Source organism: Blennius ocellaris (assembly GCF_963422515.1).
Source record: "Blennius ocellaris genome assembly, chromosome: 12".
In the NCBI taxonomy this organism is placed as follows: domain Eukaryota; kingdom Metazoa; phylum Chordata; class Actinopteri; order Blenniiformes; family Blenniidae; genus Blennius; species Blennius ocellaris.
Window position 1 is genome coordinate 27,332,450 of NC_137661.1, and position 21,582 is coordinate 27,354,031.

Sequence of the window (21,582 nt, forward strand, 5' to 3'; positions counted from 1 at the left end):
CCCCCCACCCAGGTGAGGCCCCCCGCCCAGGTGAGGCCCCCCGCCCAGGTGAGGCCCCCTGCCCAGGTGAGGCCACCGCAGGGGGCCAGATGAATGGGGAAAAAAAAACCCAAAAATGTATAAAGTATATGTAAATGTAAACAAGGAGAAAAACCAAACAAATCCCACTTGAAATAATGTCAATAAGCATCTTTTAGTGTAATGGTGAGTCACAGCGCCCCCCAGAGGCCACACCTGTTAAATCACGTCAGAAAACGTCGTGGCCGTTGCCGTAAAACAAGGAAACTTTTATCAGTTGCAGTCGGAACGTCGAGGAGCAGCAGACAAATAGGAAAGAGTTCAAATATAGTTTAAAAACAAATCTTGTCCGATTCTTGTTTTCGGAACTCGACTTGATGAAGCAGCGAGGAGGCGGAGCCTCAAACCTGCAGCTGATTAAATACTCTTTATCTCTTTAGACTCATTAATTAAAAGCTGACTCACCTATTTTTTAAGACATAGTGGTTTATATATATATATATATATATATATATATATATGTTCTGTATCCCTGACTCCGCCTCCTGTCCCTGACTCCGCCTCCTGTCCCTGACTCCGCCTCCTGTCCCGGCGTGTCCCTGACTCCCCGTCGTGTCCCTGACGCCGCCTCCTGTCCCTGACTCCACCTCCTGTCCCTGACTCCGCCTCATGTCCCGGCGTGTCCCTGACTCCGCCTCCTGTCCCTGACTCCGCCTCCTGTCCCTGACTCCGCCTCATGTCCCGGCGTGTCCCTGACTCCCCGTCGTGTCCCTGACGCCGCCTCCTGTTCCTGACTCCGCCTCATGTCCCGGCGTGTTCCTGACTCCGCCTCATGTCCCTGCGTGTCCCTGACTCCGCCTCCTGTTCCTGACTCCGCCTCATGTCCCGGCGTGTTCCTGACTCCGCCTCATGTCCCTGCGTGTCCCTGACTCCGCCTCCTGTCCCTGACTCCGCCTCCCATCCCGCCGTATCCCTGACTCCGCCTCCTATCCCGTCGTGTCCCTGACCCGCTGACGCTCTGTCGCCTCCGTCTGGCAGGTCGGCGTGTCCGAGGAGTACCTGGAGTGTGTTGCTAAGCAACAGGAGACGCTGCGGCCGTTCGGCGACGTCCCCCGGGACCTGAGGGCCAAAGTGGTCCGGGCCTTCGTCACGGCCAGGTCCTTCGTCCAGGGGCTGCTGGTCAGCGCCGAGGTGGTCCGCAAGGTGTCCCAGGTAGGGCTGCGTGTGTGTGTGTGTGTGTGTGTGTCTGTGTGTCTGTGTGTGTGTGTGTCATGGATTCATCACAACAAATCTCCTGCTCAAACGTTTTACAGTGAAAAAGTTGAGTTAATTTTACAAATAAAAAAAATAAAAAAAAAACAACCTCATATTAAAAAAATTTGTTTTTCTTCAGTCGTCTAGTTTTGTCAAACCAATGTACATTTCTTGTGAATATCTGTTAACAGTTAACTTACAGTTTGACGCAACAGATATAAGATTAAGAAGTTTTAGTAACTCACACATGAATATGAATGAATGAATGGTTTATTTCGGTTGCAGTTTCAGTATAAGTGCAGTTCATGGTTCAAGTTCACACACTGTGATTTTTCACTGTTTTCACAATATACTTATAGGCTGAAGCAAAAGGCTTATTTTAGCTTCTCCCTTAAAAACCTGTGCGGTTACCCCAGACACCAGGGATGCAAAAAATATAATCACATTTTAAAAAAGCAACTGGAGAAAGAAAAAAATAATAATAATACTAAACATAGCAGTGGTAATACGGGAGAAAAAATGAATATGGAACATAACAGAAGTAATACATGAGAAAAAACCAACCAAACAAAAAGAAGTAACAGAAATTATTGTTCATTGTAACATTCATTATTTTTCTTTTTACTGTTTTTCTGAAGCAGAACAGTGATTTGCACTGTAAACCTGCTCCCAGAAAAGAAACACATCTGTATTTAACGTTGGTTCTCGCACCACCTTGTTCAAATATATAAAAAAGGCTTTTATCAATAGTAATATTTAAGGTGATTTAAACGTCTTCCAGGAGCTGCTCGGTCAGATTTGTGAATGAAAAGGTTGTTTTTTTTCCACTTCATAATGTGTGTTGACTGTTTCAGTCAGGATTATTCCTCCCGTACTGTGGCAGTGCTGCCCCCTGCTGGCAGCCCTCCGTATCAACGACCCCCATCTCCCCCCCCCCTCCCCCCCCAGGTTCCTCTGAGTGCTGAATGCAGCAGGGCCCTGATGAAGCTGGTGTACTGCCCCCACTGCCGGGGCCTGGCCCCCGCCCGGCCCTGCTCCGCCTACTGCGCCAACGTGATGAAGGGCTGCCTGGCCAACCAGGCCGACCTGCAGCCCGAGTGGAACAACCTCGTCGGTGAGACGCCGTCTGGGCCTTTCCTAATGATAAACCAAAAATAATAATGCAAATTTTTTTTTATAGAAATAAATAAAGTTTTATAATAAATATATATATATATTATAAATATCAATTATTAATTTATTTAATACAGCATATTATTTATATTTATATGTTTTTATTATTATTGTTATTTATTATAGAATAATATTAAATAATAAATAATCAAGTTTTTTGATAGAAATAAATAAACAGTTGTATAATAAATATATAGATTATTATAAATATTATTATTTATTTATTTATACAGCATATTTATATTAATATATTTTTATTATTATTATTTATTATAGAATAATATTAAATAATAAATAATATGATTTTTTAGAGAAATAAATAAACAGTTGTATAATAAATATATAGATTATTATAAATATTATTAATTTATTTATACAGCATATTATTTCTATTTATATGTTTTTATTATTATTATTTATTATAGAATAATATTAAATAATAAATAATGTAATTTTTTATAGAAATAAATAAACAGTTGTATAATAAATATATAGATTATTATAAATATTATTAATTTATTTATACAGCATATTATTTATATTTATATATTTTTATTATTATTATTATTATTTATTATAGAAGAATATTAAATAATAAATAATAAAAAAAAATTATCGAAATAAATAAACGGTTGTATAATAAATACATAGATTATTATAAATATTATTATTATTAATTTATTTATACAGCATATATTTATATATTTTTATTATTATTATTTATTATAGAATAATATGAAATAAAAAAAAAAATAATACTAAATAAATGCATCGTTTTTTTTAGATTCCACTTATTTGATAATACATTTATTTAAAGCTGTTAGAACAATTGTATTTAAATGGATTATCTTATTATTATAAGGGAGGGACGGAAGAAGGGATTTGTGGTAAAAAATAAGTTTTCTTTCTCTGCATTATGCTGAATTTTCTTCTTGTAAACTGTTAAACTCCTTCCAATGAAAAAAAAGTTGGAATATCTGATGAAAAGGTGTTAATAAATTACTTTAAAAAATTGTATAATAAATATAATCAGGTATGATCATGATTGTAGAAGGATATTATTCAAAATATGAGGAATAAACACAGATACATTTATTCCATCACGTTCTATCTAGTCTAAATACATCTATTTATGGTCTCCACCAACCTGTGATGTTTGGCCTTATCAAAAATATACATATATAAATGACTTCCTGGTGGCGAGTTTCACGTTTGACCAATAAAATAATATTTAAAATATTTCACCGCCATCTGTCGCCGGGCAAAGAAATCTGCCCGACGCCTTCATAGCAACGCTTCACCCAATCAGATTTTGAGTTGGCGACTCGGCGCCTTCTAGAAGGCGTACGCCCACGGCGGCGTATTCACGCCCTCTGGACCAACTGGACGCACTGAACGATGATGTCATCGCGTTGGTTTTTGGTGTGTCACGGCGCCCCCTACGAGGCCCGGCGTGAATACTACGTCGGGTTGTGGGCGGGGCCTGAGCCTCTTCTCCTTCCTGTGCTCAGACACGATGATCCAGGTGGCGTCCAGTTTCAGCACGGAGCCCAGTCTGGACGTGGTCCTGTCCTCCATCCCGGCCCGGATCTACCAGGCCGTACGCCACCTGCAGGACAACATGGACACCTTCACAGCTAAGGTTTGTCCCCGTCCTCGTCCTCGTCCTCGTCCTCCTCCTCACCTGGCCGGTTCGTCTTCATGTCCTGGTGAGGCTGAACGCCGTCGTCACGTTTCTTCAACGTCGTCTCATGATTCTGATTCATCAACGTGGAACGTTTTACTATCTGGATCCTGGAAACCGTCACGGCCCTGGAGGGATGGAGGGATGGATGGATGGATGGATGGATGGATGGATGGATGGATGGATGGACTGTAAGGTGTGTTGTGTTCAGGTGTGTCAGTTACTGAGTGTGTTGTGTTCAGGTGTGTCAGTGACTGAAGGCGTGTTGTGTTCAGGTGTGTCAGTTACTGAAGGCATGTTGTGTTCAGGTGTGTCAGTTACTGACGGCGTGTTGTGTTCAGGTGTGTCAGTGACTGAAGGCGTGTTGTGTTCAGGTGTGTCAGTTACTGAAGGCGTGTTGTGTTCTGGTGTGTCAGTTACTGACGGCGTGTTGTGTTCAGGTGTGTCGGTTACTGAAGGCGTGTTGTGTTCAGGCGTGTTGTGTTCAGGTGTGTCAGTTACTGACGGCGTGTTGTGTTCAGGTGTGTCGGTTACTGAAGGCGTGTTGTGTTCAGGTGTGTCAGTTACTGAAGGCGTGTTGTGTTCAGGTGTGTCTGACTGACAGCGTGTTGTGTTCAGGTGTGTCGGTTACTGAACATGTGTTGTGTTCAGGTGTACCAGACCTGCGGGGCTCCAGGTGAACCAGGAACAGGAAGTCCGCCGCCACACGAGCCGAGGAGGAAAAGTGGTTCTTTGACGGCGTCGGACTACCAACCGTCTCCGACCGCCGGCCTGCGGCTGGAGATGCAGGCCAGTTTCTGACCCCGTCGCCGTTTTGTCACATGAAAGTGTGTTAAAGTGTGTTAAAGTGTGTGTGTGTGTGTGTGTGTGTGTGTGTGTGTGTGTGTGTGTGTGTGTGTGTGTGTGTGTGTGTGTGTGTGTGTGTGTGTGTGTGTGTGTCAGGTGTCGGAGCAGTCCAGCAAGCTGAGGGAGGTCGGTCAGTACTGGGTCCAGCTGCCCGTCGCTCTCTGCAGCAAACTGTCGGCCGGAGGCAACAGTGCAGACCAATGCTGGAACGGAATGACGACGGCGAGGTGGGTGGGGTGGGGGGAATTGAACCTTCAACCTCCCCCGAGGCTGGAGCTGCATGCATCTGGCGCCCTCTGGTGGACTCTGTTCAGGACTGGACTCTTGGTTTATTCTACTTTCTCGTGAACACAGATAAATAGACTTTTGCACTGTAGCTCCGCCCCCTCCTCCTCCACCCCCCCCCCCCCCCCCCCCCCCAACCAACCTATAATTAACTAAAATATGGAGAAAGAAGGTCGTCAGGGATCATTAATGTTGAATTATTCAGGCCGTCGTCATTATTGCACCACTTCAAAGTGAATTTTAATGTCGGGGCTTCTCGGAATCGGCCTGTTATTGAAGTTCGATTGAGATTCTGGTTTACTGCTCATCCCTCCATCCCTCCGTCCCTCCATCCCTCCATCCCTCCGTCCCTCTTCACCTCCGTCTGGTTCAGGAAGCGTCACTCGCTCGGAGACGGTGGAAACCACAGCAGGAAGTATCTTTGACTAGCTGACTCCTGCCGTGGAGTTTGTAGTGAGCTAGTGAAGAGCTGCGTTGCGTTCAATGACCTCCAAGAAAAGTCTGTCTTCACAATTTGTTTTGACAATAAATCTGCAACCAAACGTCTTTATCTTCTCCTTTAGTCATTGTCGGTGGATAAAAACCGCTATTGAATAAACACAACTACATTTTTGTTGGTGCAGCGCGCTACAGATGCAGCTAGCTAGCGCTGGAGGGTGACCTCTCTGACCGGCCAATCGGAGGGCTGGAATACGCTGACGTCACGCGAGGCCTTATAGAAGGCTCTGAGTCTGCGATATCAGAATGTGATTGGTTGAAGCAGCAGCGTGACCACGCTAGTTTTACACTGCAGACGCCTGCAGAACTGAACGTGAAGGCCTCAGGCAGGTTTCTTTACCCAGCAACAGGTGATGCTGAAATGTGATTGGTTAAAAGCTTTAATATGGAAGAAGCTGTGAGAAGAAGTGGATAGAACGTTTAGAATTATTTAAAATATAATCAATATCGGTCTGTAATTCAGATATTTTTCTCAGGCCTGCAGAGAAGCCTTGAAGGCCTTGAAGGCCTTGAAAACCCTGACGGTCCACCACTGGTTTTATGTAACTCCCTGAGGCGGTGTGTTGCTGGAACCTGGTCACTATAGAAATTGTATTGTGGCGACAAATCACAAACTTATTGAAACCAAAGAATATTGTTAATTGATTTAGCAGAAAACGGTGCCCCGTGTGACCAGACCAGCCGATGACGTGCTGCACTTAATACTCACACGCACAAATACCGCGACGTGGAATTACTGCCGCTGGGCTCGCCGGCCTCCTCCGACATGTAATCTCCTCGCCTGTCCCGCCCAGGTACCTTCCAGAGGTGATGGGCGACGGCTTGGCCAATCAGATCAACAACCCGGAGGTGGAGCTGGACATCACCAAGCCGGACATGACGATCCGCCAGCAGATCATGCAGCTGAAAATCATGAGCAACAGGCTGAGAAGCGCCCTGGACGGGAACGACGTGGACTTCCAGGACGCCAGTACGTCGTCTACCGAGCATTTCAGAGGAATCGCCGAGAAACTGTGTTCAATTGTGTTTCCCCCTGGCGGACATATTAACTCACTGCTAGTTAGAATCTGTAGGTGATGTTTTGGACCCGGCAAACATCGACAACCGTCCTCAGGAATGATTGTAAACATTAAAGTCCTAGTGAAATGTAAAACACTACGTTGCAAAAAACGATAGTTGGGTTCTACTGATAAGGTTCCTCCGACTCTGCCCCACCACTGTTGTCGCATAACAGTGGTTATTGGAATTTTCAATCTCCAGCCAAGGAAGTCGGGGGAATCCTTGTTCTTCGTGGGCCATTGTGGGCGGAGCCTATGTGTGACGTCACGAGTTGTGCAGATCTCGATCTGTTGTGTTTATATTGGCTTGTTTCCCTCTTAAATATTCAAGTTTTTACAGAGTTTTGAAGTTATAGTTGCCGTTTTATGAGCCTTGACGAAAGATTGAGCCTGGAAGAGACCGAGAGAGCAGGAAAGGAGCACGGGAGCCGCTAGCTTGGGCGGCTAGTAGACGATCAAGTAACACCTGGACTCATCTTCGGTGATTCCACAGTCAGAAAAGTGCTTCAGCGTTTTGTATCCAGGAAGCCGGTCGTTCTGCCAAAAGTCAGGAGCCTCAAAGCCTCAAAGGTGAAAAGTGGCGGCTGCTGAGGCGAGGAGACGAGGACGAATGGAGGACGAAGCGTCTTCTGCTTCCTCAAACATGTTCCAGACGGGGTCACCGATGGCAGAACCACCTTCTGTGTCTTCTTCATCAATCACTGGGTTTGAAATGACCATGATGATGAAATATGGTTAAATTCAGCCTCTTCGTGGTCAAAACTCTGATCCTCCATAATGTAAACACAACTTGGGCGTGTGCACAACTCGTGATGTCACTCTGTTATTGTCAGAAGCTCCGCCCAGCAGAGGAAATAGCGCCGTTTATCGGCTATTTTCTCGCAGATTGACGCGTTTTAACATTTTACCCTTCGGCCTGTTAGCATAAAAAATGTCCATAGAAACGACAGCCAGAGTGTTTTGGAGGTCGAATTTCCATTTCACGAGGACTCTACGTCAGCGTCTCCAGAACCCCTGGTCTCCGGGTGAAAACGTGATTCTGGGTGTCGGACCTCAGTTGAAACTGAATTTAAACGCATTTATTATTATTTTCTCTACGGGGGATTCTCACTGTTCACTTTGACGGCGATGCTAGCTAACGGTGGTTAGGGTTTAACCGCTGGTTAAAATAACCCAGCTTTGTGACCGCCGGGTCCAGATTGCGCAATAACCCGCAGCTTCACGGCCACAGGAGGGATTTTAACCTGTTTTCTCCCCGCGGAGCCGGCGCTCGGACCATTTAACACCTTTTTTTTAACTTCTTGCCTTCAAGGTGACGACGCGAGTGGCTCGGGGAGCGGGATGTGCGTCGGCGGCCAGTGTCCCCGAAGCCGCCCGGGACTGTACGCCTACCCGCCGGACAACAACCGGGTCCGGGGGGCGGCCGGAGCCCCGCCCGGCCGGCGAGGCCCCCTGCTGCTCCTGCTGCCGGCCTCCGTCTGGCTGCTGCAGCGATGATCCAGCGCCGCCGCCGCCGCTGGGGGACGGAGGGATGCAACTTTGCCAAAAAAAAAAAAAAAAGAAGAAGAAGAAGAAGAAAAGAAAAGAAAAAAAAGAGACATTTCCGAGGAACCAAGGGACTTTTTTGTTTCATTAATTGGAACTAAAAACGGACTGAACTCTTGATTTTGCTCAGTTTGCATACGTCTTAGTTCGAGTGTGATGTAGTTGATGTTGAAGTGGCTCCGAGGGACCGTCGGACATCTTCAGGAAGTGGAGGCGGAGGAAGAAGGAAGTGGAGGCGGAGGAAGAAGGAAGTGGAGGCGGAGGAAGAAAAAATAAAAGAACCGCTTGTTGCCCCCACGTGGAGCTCAACAACCCTTTGGTTTAATTTCCTACCGTCAGTGGAGGTTGTGTACCTTAATGAACGTTATGTGGATGTGTGTGTGTGTGTGTGTGTGTGTGTGTGTGTGTGTGTGTACACTAGCGTCAGGACCCCCCCCCCCCCCCCCCCCACCCCGCGGAGCTGAATGTACGGCCAGGAAATTCGTTTCGCTGAAGGATTCGTTTGCAGTGAAACGTTTTCTTTTTGGTTTTTTGTCTCGCTGCTCCTGACCAGCCCACGACGGCAAGCAACCACTTCCTGTCGTCGAGTCTCACGCGTCTCGGTCTCGTCACCACGACTACGAAAACAAAACTTCAAAAACTTCAAACCCAAAAGCACAGTTTGCTTCGTCGATGAAGACAGAGACGCACGTCTTTCACGTCACAACAGCAACAAAAGCCAGCGGCTGAGAAGCAGCAGGTCAAACCTAAGCTAAGCTAAGCTAAGCTAAGCTAACACTCAGCACACCTGGAATCACCTGCACCAGCTTTTATCCTCCATGTTAGAAGAAAGTGTGAAAAACAAGTTTTTTTTGTTGGTTTTTTTTGTACATACAGAATATCTGCCGACTCCTCATGAACCTGGCGGCCATTTGTTTTTACCCAGCATGCCTTTTGTGACGCTGCACTATAACGGTAATGTGGGACTCCTGGTTCACGGCTTTCTGCACCGTGGGGGGGGGGGGGGGTCGGGGTGCATTGGGCCGATCTGAGACCCCGTTTCCATGACAACGCTTCACGTGACAGCAATCAACCCGTTAAAGGAGTGTTTCCACTTTTTTTTTACTTTTATTATGAAAAAACAAACAATACAATCACAAACTCTTATAGAGGAAACGCAAACTCAGAAATAAACAAAGAACATTCTTGAGGAACATGCCGGGGGGGGGGGGGGCGTCAACAATCATCTTCAGTAATGAAACGGTCGTTTAAATCAGAATCAGAGCTTCTGAGGAAAAAGAAAAAGGAGCACCCATAAACCTAGTCAATATCTACAAAAGAAAAACATCTTAAAACAATAAGAATTTGGATATCTGGTGATGAATATTTTCTTGCCATTTTCCACTCCTTCAATTTCTGCAATGCTGAAAAAAACCATTTCAATTCGTTAATGAAACAAGAAAAATGATGGTTTCTTATTTCTCCGTTTGGAACAGTGGATGTGATATTCCTCCAAAAGATTCACAATATTAGTAATGTCTGAGTTCACTGGGTTTAAGTCATCCATAAAAAAATACAAAATGTGAGTTTCATTGAGATCAGGCAGAGTGTTTCCACACACTGAGTGAGTCTACCGGGCCACAGGAGGGCGCTGTTGCTTGATTTTGTAATGAAGCCACACAGACACGAGTGCAGAGAACAAACGGACCCCCCCCCCCCCCCCACAGTGAAGAAGGTTTTGTGGAAGCGCTGGTGTTGGATGTGGTGCGAACGGGTCGTCCTCTGGGTTTTTGGTTACTCGGTGTATTCAATCACACATTTCTTCCATCGAACTCTGATTGTAGCGGCGGGATCGTTGCCATGGACACTTTGATTTGATTGTTGGTGATTCGGGAGCATAAAAAGAAAATGTTGATCACATTAAAATGTGACTTTCTGAGAAGCTCAATACTGTAAAGAAGAAAAAAATGAAGCAACATAAAGATGATGGGCAGCATCAGTGTTCTGTGGTGTGTTGTTTTTATGGTGTGTCCAGGGGGGGGGGGGGGGGGACTATGATCGGGGATCAATTAAATAACTGTGAAGAAACCGTTAAACTACCCAACAGTATTATAGTACAAAAAAAACAAAAAAACTTTTTGAGAGAAAGAAATACTGGACGGGCTTTAATCAGGATACTTTAAGCCAAGTTTACCACGCACACAACTGATTCCATTCTATGTTAAAATACAGAGGACAAAAAGACTGGCTTCAGTTTCCATGGTAACCGCCACCATGACATCATCCGCTTTGAAAGCTCTGATGTCATAACATCAAAGCTTTGATCTAATGGAGAGCAGAGTTGAAAGACTGGAAATGCACAACAGGCCTTTGAAGTCTTGAAGGCTGTACCAGAGTGAGTAGCAAGAGCAAAGCAAAGGCATTTTAATAGCTTCCTAAAGGAAACGAGACTATTGGAAAAAAGTGTTGAGTTCTAGTAGAGACTAACTAGAACCAGTGGCTGGAGTTGTTGTACAGTCACAGTATTTCACATAAGACATGGAGAGCACACATGAAGTACCAAGAAGTATTTCTCCCGAGACAATTCTTAAACTGCAATATGCTCTGGATCAGTGTGACGGCTTGTCCCAAGAAGAGATTGCAGGATATGTGGAGGTCTATCGGCGCTTCTACAGTTTGGAGGAAGACAACAAGAGACTGCTGACAGAAAATGAGGAATTGAGCCACCGGGTTCAGGCCTTTGAAGGTCGACTCAAGGATGAAGGAGCAAAAGCTGACTTCCATTTGGAAGACATCATGCGAGAGCTGAAGATACGCGAGCTCAGAAGGCAACTCGCCATCAGTTCCGTCTACGCCCAGCAGCTCAACTCGCACGTGGACCGTCTCAGGAGCGCTCTGAGCTGCAAAGAGGACGAGTGCGTCCACCTGAGGTGGCAGCTGGAGGAAAAGAGCGCCGCGGTGAGTCCCGGCGCTGACGTGAAGACGCCGAAGGAGGCGGCCGAAGAGGAAGCTGCCCCGTGGTTGGAGGGCGTCACCCTGGAACAGGCCCTCCAGGACGCCGAGAACACCGGCGAGGCCGTCGAGGAGCAGGCCAGTCAGAGGCTGGAGGCTTCCAACATGAGACGCACGAGTGAAGAAGAGATCCACAGACTGAGAGAGGAAGCGGCTTGGTTCAAGCGAGCCCTGGAAACTTCCCGTCGGAAGAGAGACAAGCTGACTGCAGAGATCCGAGATCTGACGCAGACGCACCAGCAGGATAAGCAGGAGATGGAGAGGAACCTGGAGAGGGAGGTGAGGCAGAGGCAGGAGAAGTGGGAGAAGGACGAGATGATGAAGAGGGAGAAGGCGAAGACGGCGTGGAGAGAGAACGCCATGCAGGAGATGCATCGCGAGAAAGAGAAGCTGCTGAAGCGGTACAGAGCGAAGGAGGAGCGCGTGAAGATGCGATGGATGAACGACATTAACGAGGCCAACGTAGAGATCCAGAACCTTCTGGACCAGATCAGGAAACTGGAGCTGCTCGCCCGCATGACTGACAAACAGAAGGCCAAGATGAAAAAGGCCGAGGACCAAGTCAGAAAAGAGGCTGCAAAGCTCCAGGAAAATGAGTTGAGGATCATGCAGGCGAGACTGGAGCAGCAGATCAGGCAGGAGAGGGAGGCGATGAAGAGGAGAGTGATGGAGGAGGAGGAGGAGAGGAGGAGGAGAGAGAGGTTGCAGGAGTTGGAGGAGATGCACGATAGAGAGAGGAGGGAGTTCAACGAGACAATGGAGAAAAGATGGAAGGAGATGAAGAAGAAGCATAGGATGGAGAAAGAGATGGTGAGGAGGAAAGCAAGGAAGGGAGAGAAGGAGCAGGAGGAGTTGAAGAAGATGCACGATAGAGAAGTGAGGGAGTTCAAGCAGAGAATGGAGAAACGCATGGAGGAGACTCTAATGATGCAGGACAGGGAGAGAGAGAGGCTGGAGAGGGAGTGAAGGAGGAAGAGAGAGAAGGAGGTACCATGAGTCCGGCGGGAGGTACTTCACTGTGGCAGTCAACAGTTGGAGGTACTTCACTGTGGCAGTAACGGTTGGAGGTACTTCACCGTGGCAGTAACGGTTGGAGGTACTTCACCGTGGCAGTAACGGTTGGAGGTACTTCACCGTGGCAGTAACGGTTGGAGGTACTTCACTGTGGCAGTAACGGTTGGAGGTACTTCACTGTGGCAGTCAACAGTTGGAGGTACTTCACTGTGGCAGTAACGGTTGGAGGTACTTCACCGTGGCAGTAACGGTTGGAGGTACTTCACCGTGGCAGTAACGGTTGGAGGTACTTCACCGTGGCAGTAACGGTTGGAGGTACTTCACTGTGGCAGTAACGGTTGGAGGTACTTCACTGTGGCAGTCAACAGTTGGAGGTACTTCACTGTGGCAGTAACGGTTGGAGGTACTTCACCGTGGCAGTAACGGTTGGAGGTACTTCACCGTGGCAGTAACGGTTGGAGGTACTTCACCGTGGCAGTAACGGTTGGAGGTACTTCACTGTGGCAGTAACGGTTGGAGGTACTTCACTGTGGCAGTCAACAGTTGGAGGTACTTCACTGTGGCAGTAACGGTTGGAGGTACTTCACCGTGGCAGTAACGGTTGGAGGTACTTCACCGTGGCAGTAACGGTTGGAGGTACTTCACCGTGGCAGTAACGGTTGGAGGTACTTCACTGTGGCAGTCAACAGTTGGAGGTACTTCACTGTGGCAGTAACGGTTGGAGGTACTTCACCGTGGCAGTAACGGTTGGAGGTACTTCACCGTGGCAGTAACGGTTGGAGGTACTTCACTGTGGCAGTAACAGTTGGAGGTACTTCACTGTGGCAGTAACGGTTGGAGGTACTTCACTGTGGCAGTAACGGTTGGAGGTACTTCACCGTGGCAGTAGCGGTTGGAGGAACTTCACTGTGGCAGTAACAGTTGGAGGTACTTCACTGTGGCAGTCAACAGTTGGAGGTACTTCACTGTGGCAGTAACGGTTGGAGGTACTTCACTGTGGCAGTCAACAGTTGGAGGTACTTCACTGTGGCAGTAACGGTTGGAGGTACTTCACCGTGGCAGTAACGGTTGGAGGAACTTCACTGTGGCAGTAACGGTTGGAGGTACTTCACTGTGGCAGTCAACAGTTGGAGGTACTTCACTGTGGCAGTAACGGTTGGAGGAACTTCACTGTGGCAGTAACGGTTGGAGGTACTTCACTGTGGCAGTCAACAGTTGGAGGTACTTCACTGTGGCAGTAACGGTTGGAGGTACTTCACCAAAGTACGGCGCGAGTTACTTCACCATGGTACAGCGGGAGTTACTTCACCATGGTACGGCGGGAGTTACTTCACCATGGTACAGCGGGAGTTACTTCACCATGGTACGGCGGGAGTTACTTCACCATGGTACGGCGGGAGGTACTTCACCATGGCAGCAACGGTTGGAGGTACTTCACCGTGGCAGTAATGGTTGGAGGTACTTCACCAAAGTACGGCGCGAGTTACTTCACCATGGCACGGCGGGAGTTACTTCACCATGGTACGGCGGGAGTTATTTCACCCCGGTACAGCAAGAGGTACTTCACCATGGTACGGCGGGAGGTACTTCACCATGGCAGTAACGGTTGGAGGTACTTCACCGTGGCAGTAACGGTTGGAGGTACTTCACCAAGGTACGGCGCGAGTTACTTCACCACGGTACAGCAGGAGGTACTTCACCATGGTACGGCGGGAGTTACTTCACCATGGTACGGCGGGAGTTGCTTCACCACGGTACAGCAAGAGGTACTTCACCATGGCAGTAACGGTTGGAGGTACTTCACCATGGCAGTAATGGTTGGAGGTACTTCACCAAAGTACGGCGCGAGTTACTTCACCATGGTACGGCGGGAGTTACTTCACCATGGTACGGCGGGGGTTACTTCACCACGGTACAGCAAGAGGTACTTCACCATGGTACGGCGGGAGGTACTTCACCATGGCAGTAACGGTTGGAGGTACTTCACCGTGGCAGTGACGGTTGGAGGTACTTCACTGTGGCAGTAACGGTTGGAGGTACTTCACCGTGGCAGTAACGGTTGGAGGTACTTCACCGTGGCAGTAACGGTTGGAGGTACTTCACCGTGGCAGTAACGGTTAGAGGTACTTCACCGTGGCAGTAACGGTTGGAGGTACTTCACTGTGGCAGTAACGGTTGGAGGTACTTCACCGTGGCAGTAACGGTTGGAGGTACTTCACCGTGGCAGTAACGGTTGGAGGTACTTCACCGTGGCAGTAATGGTTGGAGGTACTTCACCAAAGTACGGCGCGAGTTACTTCACCATGGTACAGCGGGAGTTACTTCACCATGGTCCGGCGGGGGTTACTTCACCATGGTTCGGTGGGAGGTACTTCACCATGGTACGGCGGGAGGTACTTCATCATGGTATGGCAGCAAGCCGCAGGGTTTAAAGTATTGAAAAAAAGTTGCGGCTTATCGTCGGGAAAATACTTACAACAGGTTCCTTTCAGGTTCCGTGCGCCGCCCGTGCTCCTTTTCTCCTCTCTCGGTCTCTTCCAGGCTCAATCTTTCATCAAGGCTCACAAAACGCCGACTACAACTTCAAAACACTGTAAAAACTTGGATATTTAAGAGGGAAACAAGCCAATATAAACACAACAGATGGAGATCTGCACAACTTGTGATGTCACGAATAGGCTCCGCCCACAATGGCCCACGAAGAAGGATTTCCCCGATTTCGTCGGCTGGATATTCAAAATTCAAATAACTTTGTTATGCGACAACAGTGGTGGGGCAGAGTCGGAGGAACCTTACAAGTAGTACCCCAACTATGGTTTTTTACATAGTAGGGTGTTACATTTCACTGGGACTTAAAACTAGGATTTTCACTAGGACTCTCTCTTCCGGCTCTCAGCGACGCTTCTGTCTTCTCTCCTCCCTCGTCTTCCCTGCTTGCTGCTCCCGTCCTGTACCGTCTCTTGTCTGATCTAACAAGAGCCTCTCTTCACTCCCACATCCGAATTTAACCGGAACCATGGAATTGGTCAACTGGTCTCCCAATGCGATCGACCAAATTTTCACGACACGACGATCGGGCAAAGGAGAGCCTGCATGTCCCGATGGGACGTTTGCAGCCGGATACATGCTGGATTCCTGGGGTTCCTGGAGGTCCCTGTGTTTGGCCATTCTTTCCATGGAGGATGTGGAGGACCTCTACATATTGAGATTCATGATAGCAAGTATGCTGCTGATTGGGGCTGGCGGCTTTCTGATCTACCGCAAAGTTGAGAAGACGCAAGCAGCCGCATTGGGAAGGCTGCCTATCGTCACCGAAGGACTGTGCCGAACTCTGAACGCTCAGACCCGTGTGATAAACGAACTCAAGAGTACGCAGGTCACGACTCTTGAACGTTTACGCGGAATTGGATCGATCTTGGAGGATATTCAAACTCGGTTGGGAAGCTAAAATCTTGCCACAATTGGAGCAGCGTTGGAGACCAGAGACCCTCGAGGTCGACAGATAAAGCTGAAGCGCCTGAACGAAAACAATCCTAATCTACATTTCGGACTCCCAGACACCCAGTCGCCAAGGCTGCCGTTTTGTCTTCAACTCTCCTGGATGTGAGCGTGGAACGAAGGCTCTACCTCCTCCTGATGATTCTGATTCTGATTCTCAAACCAATAATCCAAAACAGAAGATAAGCTAAGTAGGAAAACACAATCCCAAAATATGTTTTTTGTTGTGTTTTCTTTCGATATATTTCATGAAAACTGATTAATTAAAAAAACAAGAAACAAACAGAAAAGAAATCAGACAAAGCAAACAGAACAATAGAAGAAAAAGCATGACTTTTTCTGAATTAATGACTTAATTATCTCAGAATTATGAGCTAAAAAAACAAAGCCAATTTTTTTCATTTTCTTTCAGAAAACAGTATCTCATGAGTTCAGAAAAACAGAGTCAATGTATATTTTTTCATGTGATTGCAATACGCTCCCGTATCTGACGGCCACGTGTTTGAACTTAAATAATTAAAAAGTAGAAATAGCATTTAAGTCTTAAGCGCAGTAGGTCACGTCCTCAGAGCAGTGAAGCTGTTGTTTTGTTCCTGTTGAATAAAAGTCGCACAACGTCACCTCGGTCCGAACTGGCTCCGTCTCTCCTGCTTTTCCATTATTGACTCAAGCTGGATCTTTGTGTTTTTCACTCCGGAGACTCTCCTCTGACGGAGACCAAGGTGTGTTTCTCACTCGGGGAAAATCTACTGGCTCATTTCTTTCTATAGGAAAAGAGTTGACAGGTCAGACGCAGGTGGATTTCTGTTGAGTGGCCGACTCGTTTTGGGAAACCACTTCAATAAAGACACTTTGGATTCTAGAGACTCCGTCAGGAATAAAGCAGTAATGGTGGAAACGTGGACGTTTTCCACACTGTGGACTGATGATCCTCCTCATCACGCTCTACTAACTAACAAGTACTAGAAACACATTTATACTGCACTAGGAGTACTAGAAACATTTACACTTCACTATGAGTGCTAGAAACACATTTATACTTCACTACAAGTACTAGAAACACATATATAGTTCACTAAGAGTACTAGAAACACATTTAAACTTCACCACGAGTACTAGAAACATTTATACTTCACTACGAGTACTAGAAACACATATATAGTTCACTACGAGTACTAGAAACACATTTAAACTTCACCACGAGTACTAGAAACATTTATACTTCACTACGAGTACTAGAAACACATTTATACTTCACTACGAGTACTAGAAACACATTTAAACTTCACCACGAGTACTAGAAACATTTATACTTCACTACGAGTACTAGAAACACATTTATACTTCACTACAAGTACTATAAACATTTATACTTCACTACCAGTACTTGAAACACATTTATACTTCACTAAAAGTACTAGAAACACATTTAAACTTCACTACGAGTACTAGAAACACATTTATACTTCACTACAAGTACTAGAAACATTTATACTTCACTACCAGTACTTGAAACACATTTATACTTCACTAAAAGTACTAGAAACACATTTAAACTTCACTACGAGTACTAGAAACACATACTTCACTAAGTACGAGAAACACATATAAACTTCACTAAAAGTACTAGAAACACATTTATACTTCACTTCAAGTACTAGAAACACATTAAAACTTCACTAAAAGTACTAGAAACACATTTATACTTCACTACAAGTACTAGAAACACATTAAAACTTCACTACAAGTACTAGAAACACATTTATACTTCACTACGAGTACTAGAAACACATACTTTGCTACAAGTACTAGAAACACATTTATACTTCACTACGAGTACTAGAAACACATACTTTGCTACAAGTACTAGAAACACATTTATACTTCACTACAAGAACTAGAAACACATTTATACTTCACTATGAGTACTAGAAACACATACTTCACTACAAGTACTAGAAACACATTTATACTTCACTACAAGTACTAGAAACACATACTTTACTACAAGTACGTGAAACACATTAAACCTACAAATAAATACAGGAAATACATTAAAGCAAGTAAATAAGAATCTCACATACTCTCACAGTGAGTTATTTATTAGTTAGTTAGTTAGTTAGTTAGTTAGTTAGTTAGTTAGTTAGTTAGTTAGTTAATCTTGCATGTGTTTAATTTTTACCCGTTGAATTAATTTAAATGAATCTAATATTTTTCATAACAATGATGAATATGTGATTTCATCTCATCTCTATTGCTTCCTGCGTGGAGCAACAACTGTTTTAACTTCTGCCTCTTTTCCCTTTTACTTGTATTTGTACTTGTACTCGTACATGCGCTTGTACTTGTACTTGTACTTGTACAAAGAAGGGTGTCGGGTCGCGGTGCCGCGTCGCGGCCGCTGGGTGTCGCTGTGCGGCTGGAGAGCGGGGAGCTCGGCTCAGGTGGAAAGCGCCGTGTGATTGGTTCACGAGGCGCCGTCCTGCCTCCTGATTGGAGGGTGAGGAGCGTGTAGGAGGAGGGGGGAGGGGGGGGGGGGGGCGCGCAGCGGGGGATCCAGCAGCAGTCGATCCCGCAGACGAGCCGGCTCGGAGATGTGGCGGCCGCTCGGAGGAATTACTGCGTGACCGTGTGGCTTCATATCGTCTGCGTCTGGAGGAGGATGACGGGGAGCGACGGGAGCGACGGGAGGGACGGGAGGGGGGCCGCGGCCACCCGCTGGGCCGCGCTGCTGGCCGCCCTGGTCTCCTCCGTGTGCGCAGTGGAAGGTAGGTGCGCGTTGTGCGGGAGGTGCGGGGAGGTGCGGGAGGTGTGGGAGGTGCAGGAGGTGCAATACGTGCTGGAGGTGCAGGGGGTGTAGGAATGTGTAGGAGGTGCAGGAGGTGCGGGAGGTGCAGGAGGTGTAGGAGGTGTAGGAGGTGCGGGAGGTGCTGGAGGTGTAGGAGGTGTAGGAGGTGCGGGAGGTGCTGGAGGTGTAATACGTGCTGGAGGTGCAGGAGGTGTAGGAGGTGTAGGAATGTGTAGGAGGTGCAGGAGGTGTAGTAGGTGCGGGAGGTGCTGGAAGTGCGGGAGGTGCTGGAGGTGCAGGTGGTGCAGGAGGTGTAGGAGGTGCAGGAGGTGTAAGGATGCTGGAGGTGCAGGAGGTGTAGGGATGCAGGAGTTGTCGGGATGCAGGAGGTGCAGGAGGTGTAGGGATGCAGGAGGTGTAGGGATGCTGGAGGTGCAGGAGGTGCAGGAGGTGCAGGAGGTGTAGGGATGCTGGAGGTGCAGGAGGTGCAGGAGGTGTAGGGATGCTGGAGGTGCAGGAGGTGCAGGAGCTGCAGGAGGTGCAGGAGGTGTAGGAGGTGCAGGAGGTGCAGGAGGTGCAGGAGGTGCAGGAGGTGCAGGAGGTGCGGGGCTCGCGGTTCATTCCGGTGCAGAAATGCGGTTGAAGCTTCGTTCAGCTTCTTGTTCCTCCTGGAGAAGTTGGTGTAAAGACGAATGTGGGTGGAGGCGCTGAGGAGAAGCTGGAGGTCTTCTCTGGGGGGTGGAGAGGCTGGTGCAGGAAGGTCCAGAGGGTGGAGGTCCACAGGGTGGAGGTCCAGAGGGTGGAGGCCCAGAGGGTGGAGGTCCAGAGGGTGGAGGTCCAGAGGGTGGAGGCTCTGGCTGCTCCGCTGCTGCGTCACGTCTCTGAAATGTTGTTGGTGTTAAAACCTCCAGGAGACTCTGGATGAGGAGGACATGTGGACTGTTGACACCAGCTGCTCCTCCTCCTCCTCCTCCTGCTCCTCTTCTCTCCTCCTGCTTCTCCTCCTGCTCCTCTTCTCTCCTCCTGCTTCTCCTCCTGCTCCTCTTCTCTCCTCCTGCTTCTCCTCCTGCTTCTCCTCCTGCTCCTCTTCTCTCCTTCGCCTCCTCCTCCTCCTCCTGCTCCTCTTCTGTCCTCCTCCTCCTGCTTCTCCTCCCGCTCCTCCTCCTGCTTCTTCTCCTGCTCCTCTTCTCTCCTCCTCCTGCTCCTGCTCCTCTTCTCTCCTGCTCCTGCTTCTCCTCCTGCTCCTCTTCTCTCCTGCTCCTCCTCCTGCTTCTCCTCCTGCTCCTCTTCTCTCCTCCTGCTTCTCCTCCTGCTTCTCCTCCTGCTCCTCTTCTCTCCTTCTCCTCCTCCTCCTCCTCCTGCTTCTCCTCCTGCTTCTTCTCCTGCTCCTCTTCTGTCCTCCTCCTCCTCCTGCTTCTCCTCCCGCTCCTCCTCCTGCTTCTTCTCCTGCTCCTCTTCTCTCCTCCTCCTGCTCCTCTTCTCTCCTGCTCCTGCTTCTCCTCCTGCTCCTCTTCTCTCCTGCTCCTCCTCCTGCTTCTCCTCCTGCTCCTCTTCTCTCCTCCTGCTTCTCCTCCTGCTTCTCCTCCTGCTCCTCTTCTCTCCTTCTCCTCCTCCTCCTCCTCCTGCTTCTCCTCCTGCTTCTTCTCCTGCTCCTCTTCTGTCCTCCTCCTCCTCCTGCTTCTTCTCCTGCTCCTATTCTGTCCTCCTCCTCCTCCTGCTTCTCTCCTGCTCCTGCTTCTTCTCCTGTTCCTCTTCTCTCCTCCTCCTGCTCCTCTTCTCTCCTCCTCCTCTTCCTGCTCCTCCTCCTCCTCCTCCCTACAATGACATGAAGTGTTGCTGCTTGTCCTCCGTTTCCTCCTCATGTTTTTATTGGATGTTTCAGTTACTGCTGCTCCTTTTTGTTTCTCCTCATCTTTCGTTTCTCCTGCTGCCCCTCCATCCCTCCATCCATCCGTCCCTCTGTCCCTCCGTCCCTCCATCCCTCCATCCCTCCATCCCTCCATCCCTCTCTAAAGTTTTCTCATGGATTCTGCAGCTACAGTGAAATAGCTTGTAATCACACCTCTGTGTGTGTGTGTGTGTGTGTGTGTGTGTGTGTGTGTGTGTGTGTGTGTGTGTGTGTGTGTGTGTGTGTGTGTGTGTGTGTGTGTGAGAAAGTTTCCTGTCCACACGTCCCCATGAAACATCACAGAGGACACTGTAGTTCACCTGCCCGGCCGATAGGGGGCGCCTCAGTAAAAACCACATTTGTTACCTGAATCGTCGACTCGGCAGAACGGCTGAATTCTGACGTGACTTTTCTACGTGAAAAAGTCTGTGACTCTTTTCTTTCTTCCTTTGGGCTCTTTGTTCAAACCAGAGTCGCCCACAGGGGGGCGCCACCGGCCAAACGGGAGGCTCCGATTGTCGTCAACTCAGGAGGCTAGAAATCATGAACCCCCTCTGCTAGATTTAGCTGCTAGCTGCTAACCGCTAACACGACCATGTGATTTTATAAATGAGCCTGTGTTTCATTTTAAACCTCCGGGGGGCGCTGCTCTGCGGCCGGATGTTAGTACAACATCGCTTTAGTTTGATTTTCAGTGAGCAAAGAACTGCTATTGCTATACTACTGCTATGCTATCGCTATGCTATCAGTATGCTATTTCTGTACAACTGCTATGCTATCAGTATGCTATTGCTATACTACTGCTATGCTATCAGTATGCTATTACTGTACAACTGTTATGGTATCAGTATGCTATTACTATACTATTGCTATGCTATCAGTATGCTATTACTATACTACTGCTATGCTATCACTATGCTATCAGTATGCTATTACTGTACAACTGCTATGCTATTACTATACTACTGCTATGCTATCACTATACTATCAGTATGCTATTACTGTACAACTGCTATGCTATCAGTATGCTATTTCTATACTA

At 47.6% G+C, this 21,582-nt stretch overlaps 2 protein-coding genes across 3 annotated transcripts in view; both read left to right on the forward strand.

Annotated features, from left to right (window-relative positions):
* Positions 1-8,379, forward strand: part of gpc1a (glypican 1a) — a 24,192-nt gene extending 15,813 nt beyond the window's left edge. Inside the window, exons 3-10 of one of the 2 annotated variants that reach the window (XM_080506881.1) lie at positions 1-12; positions 1,057-1,230; positions 2,221-2,386; positions 3,957-4,087; positions 4,781-4,918; positions 5,072-5,202; positions 6,553-6,728; positions 8,129-8,379. The exon at positions 1-12 is cut by the window's left edge and continues 224 nt beyond it. In XM_080506881.1, the coding sequence (XP_080363007.1) occupies positions 1-12; positions 1,057-1,230; positions 2,221-2,386; positions 3,957-4,087; positions 4,781-4,918; positions 5,072-5,202; positions 6,553-6,728; positions 8,129-8,313 (1,113 nt within the window). In that variant the 3' untranslated portion in view covers positions 8,314-8,379. The remainder of the gene's footprint in view (positions 13-1,056; positions 1,231-2,220; positions 2,387-3,956; positions 4,088-4,780; positions 4,919-5,071; positions 5,203-6,552; positions 6,729-8,128) is intronic. The other variant, XM_080506880.1, reaches the window with a different exon arrangement.
* Positions 8,380-10,878: 2,499 nt separating this feature from the next.
* Positions 10,879-21,582, forward strand: part of LOC308137585 (ephrin type-B receptor 1-B-like) — a gene marked incomplete at both ends in the record, with an annotated part of 51,725 nt that continues 41,021 nt past the window's right edge. The window contains 2 exon segments of the mRNA XM_080506337.1: positions 10,879-12,302; positions 18,523-18,632. Of these exon segments, the coding sequence (XP_080362463.1) occupies positions 10,879-12,302; positions 18,523-18,632 (1,534 nt within the window).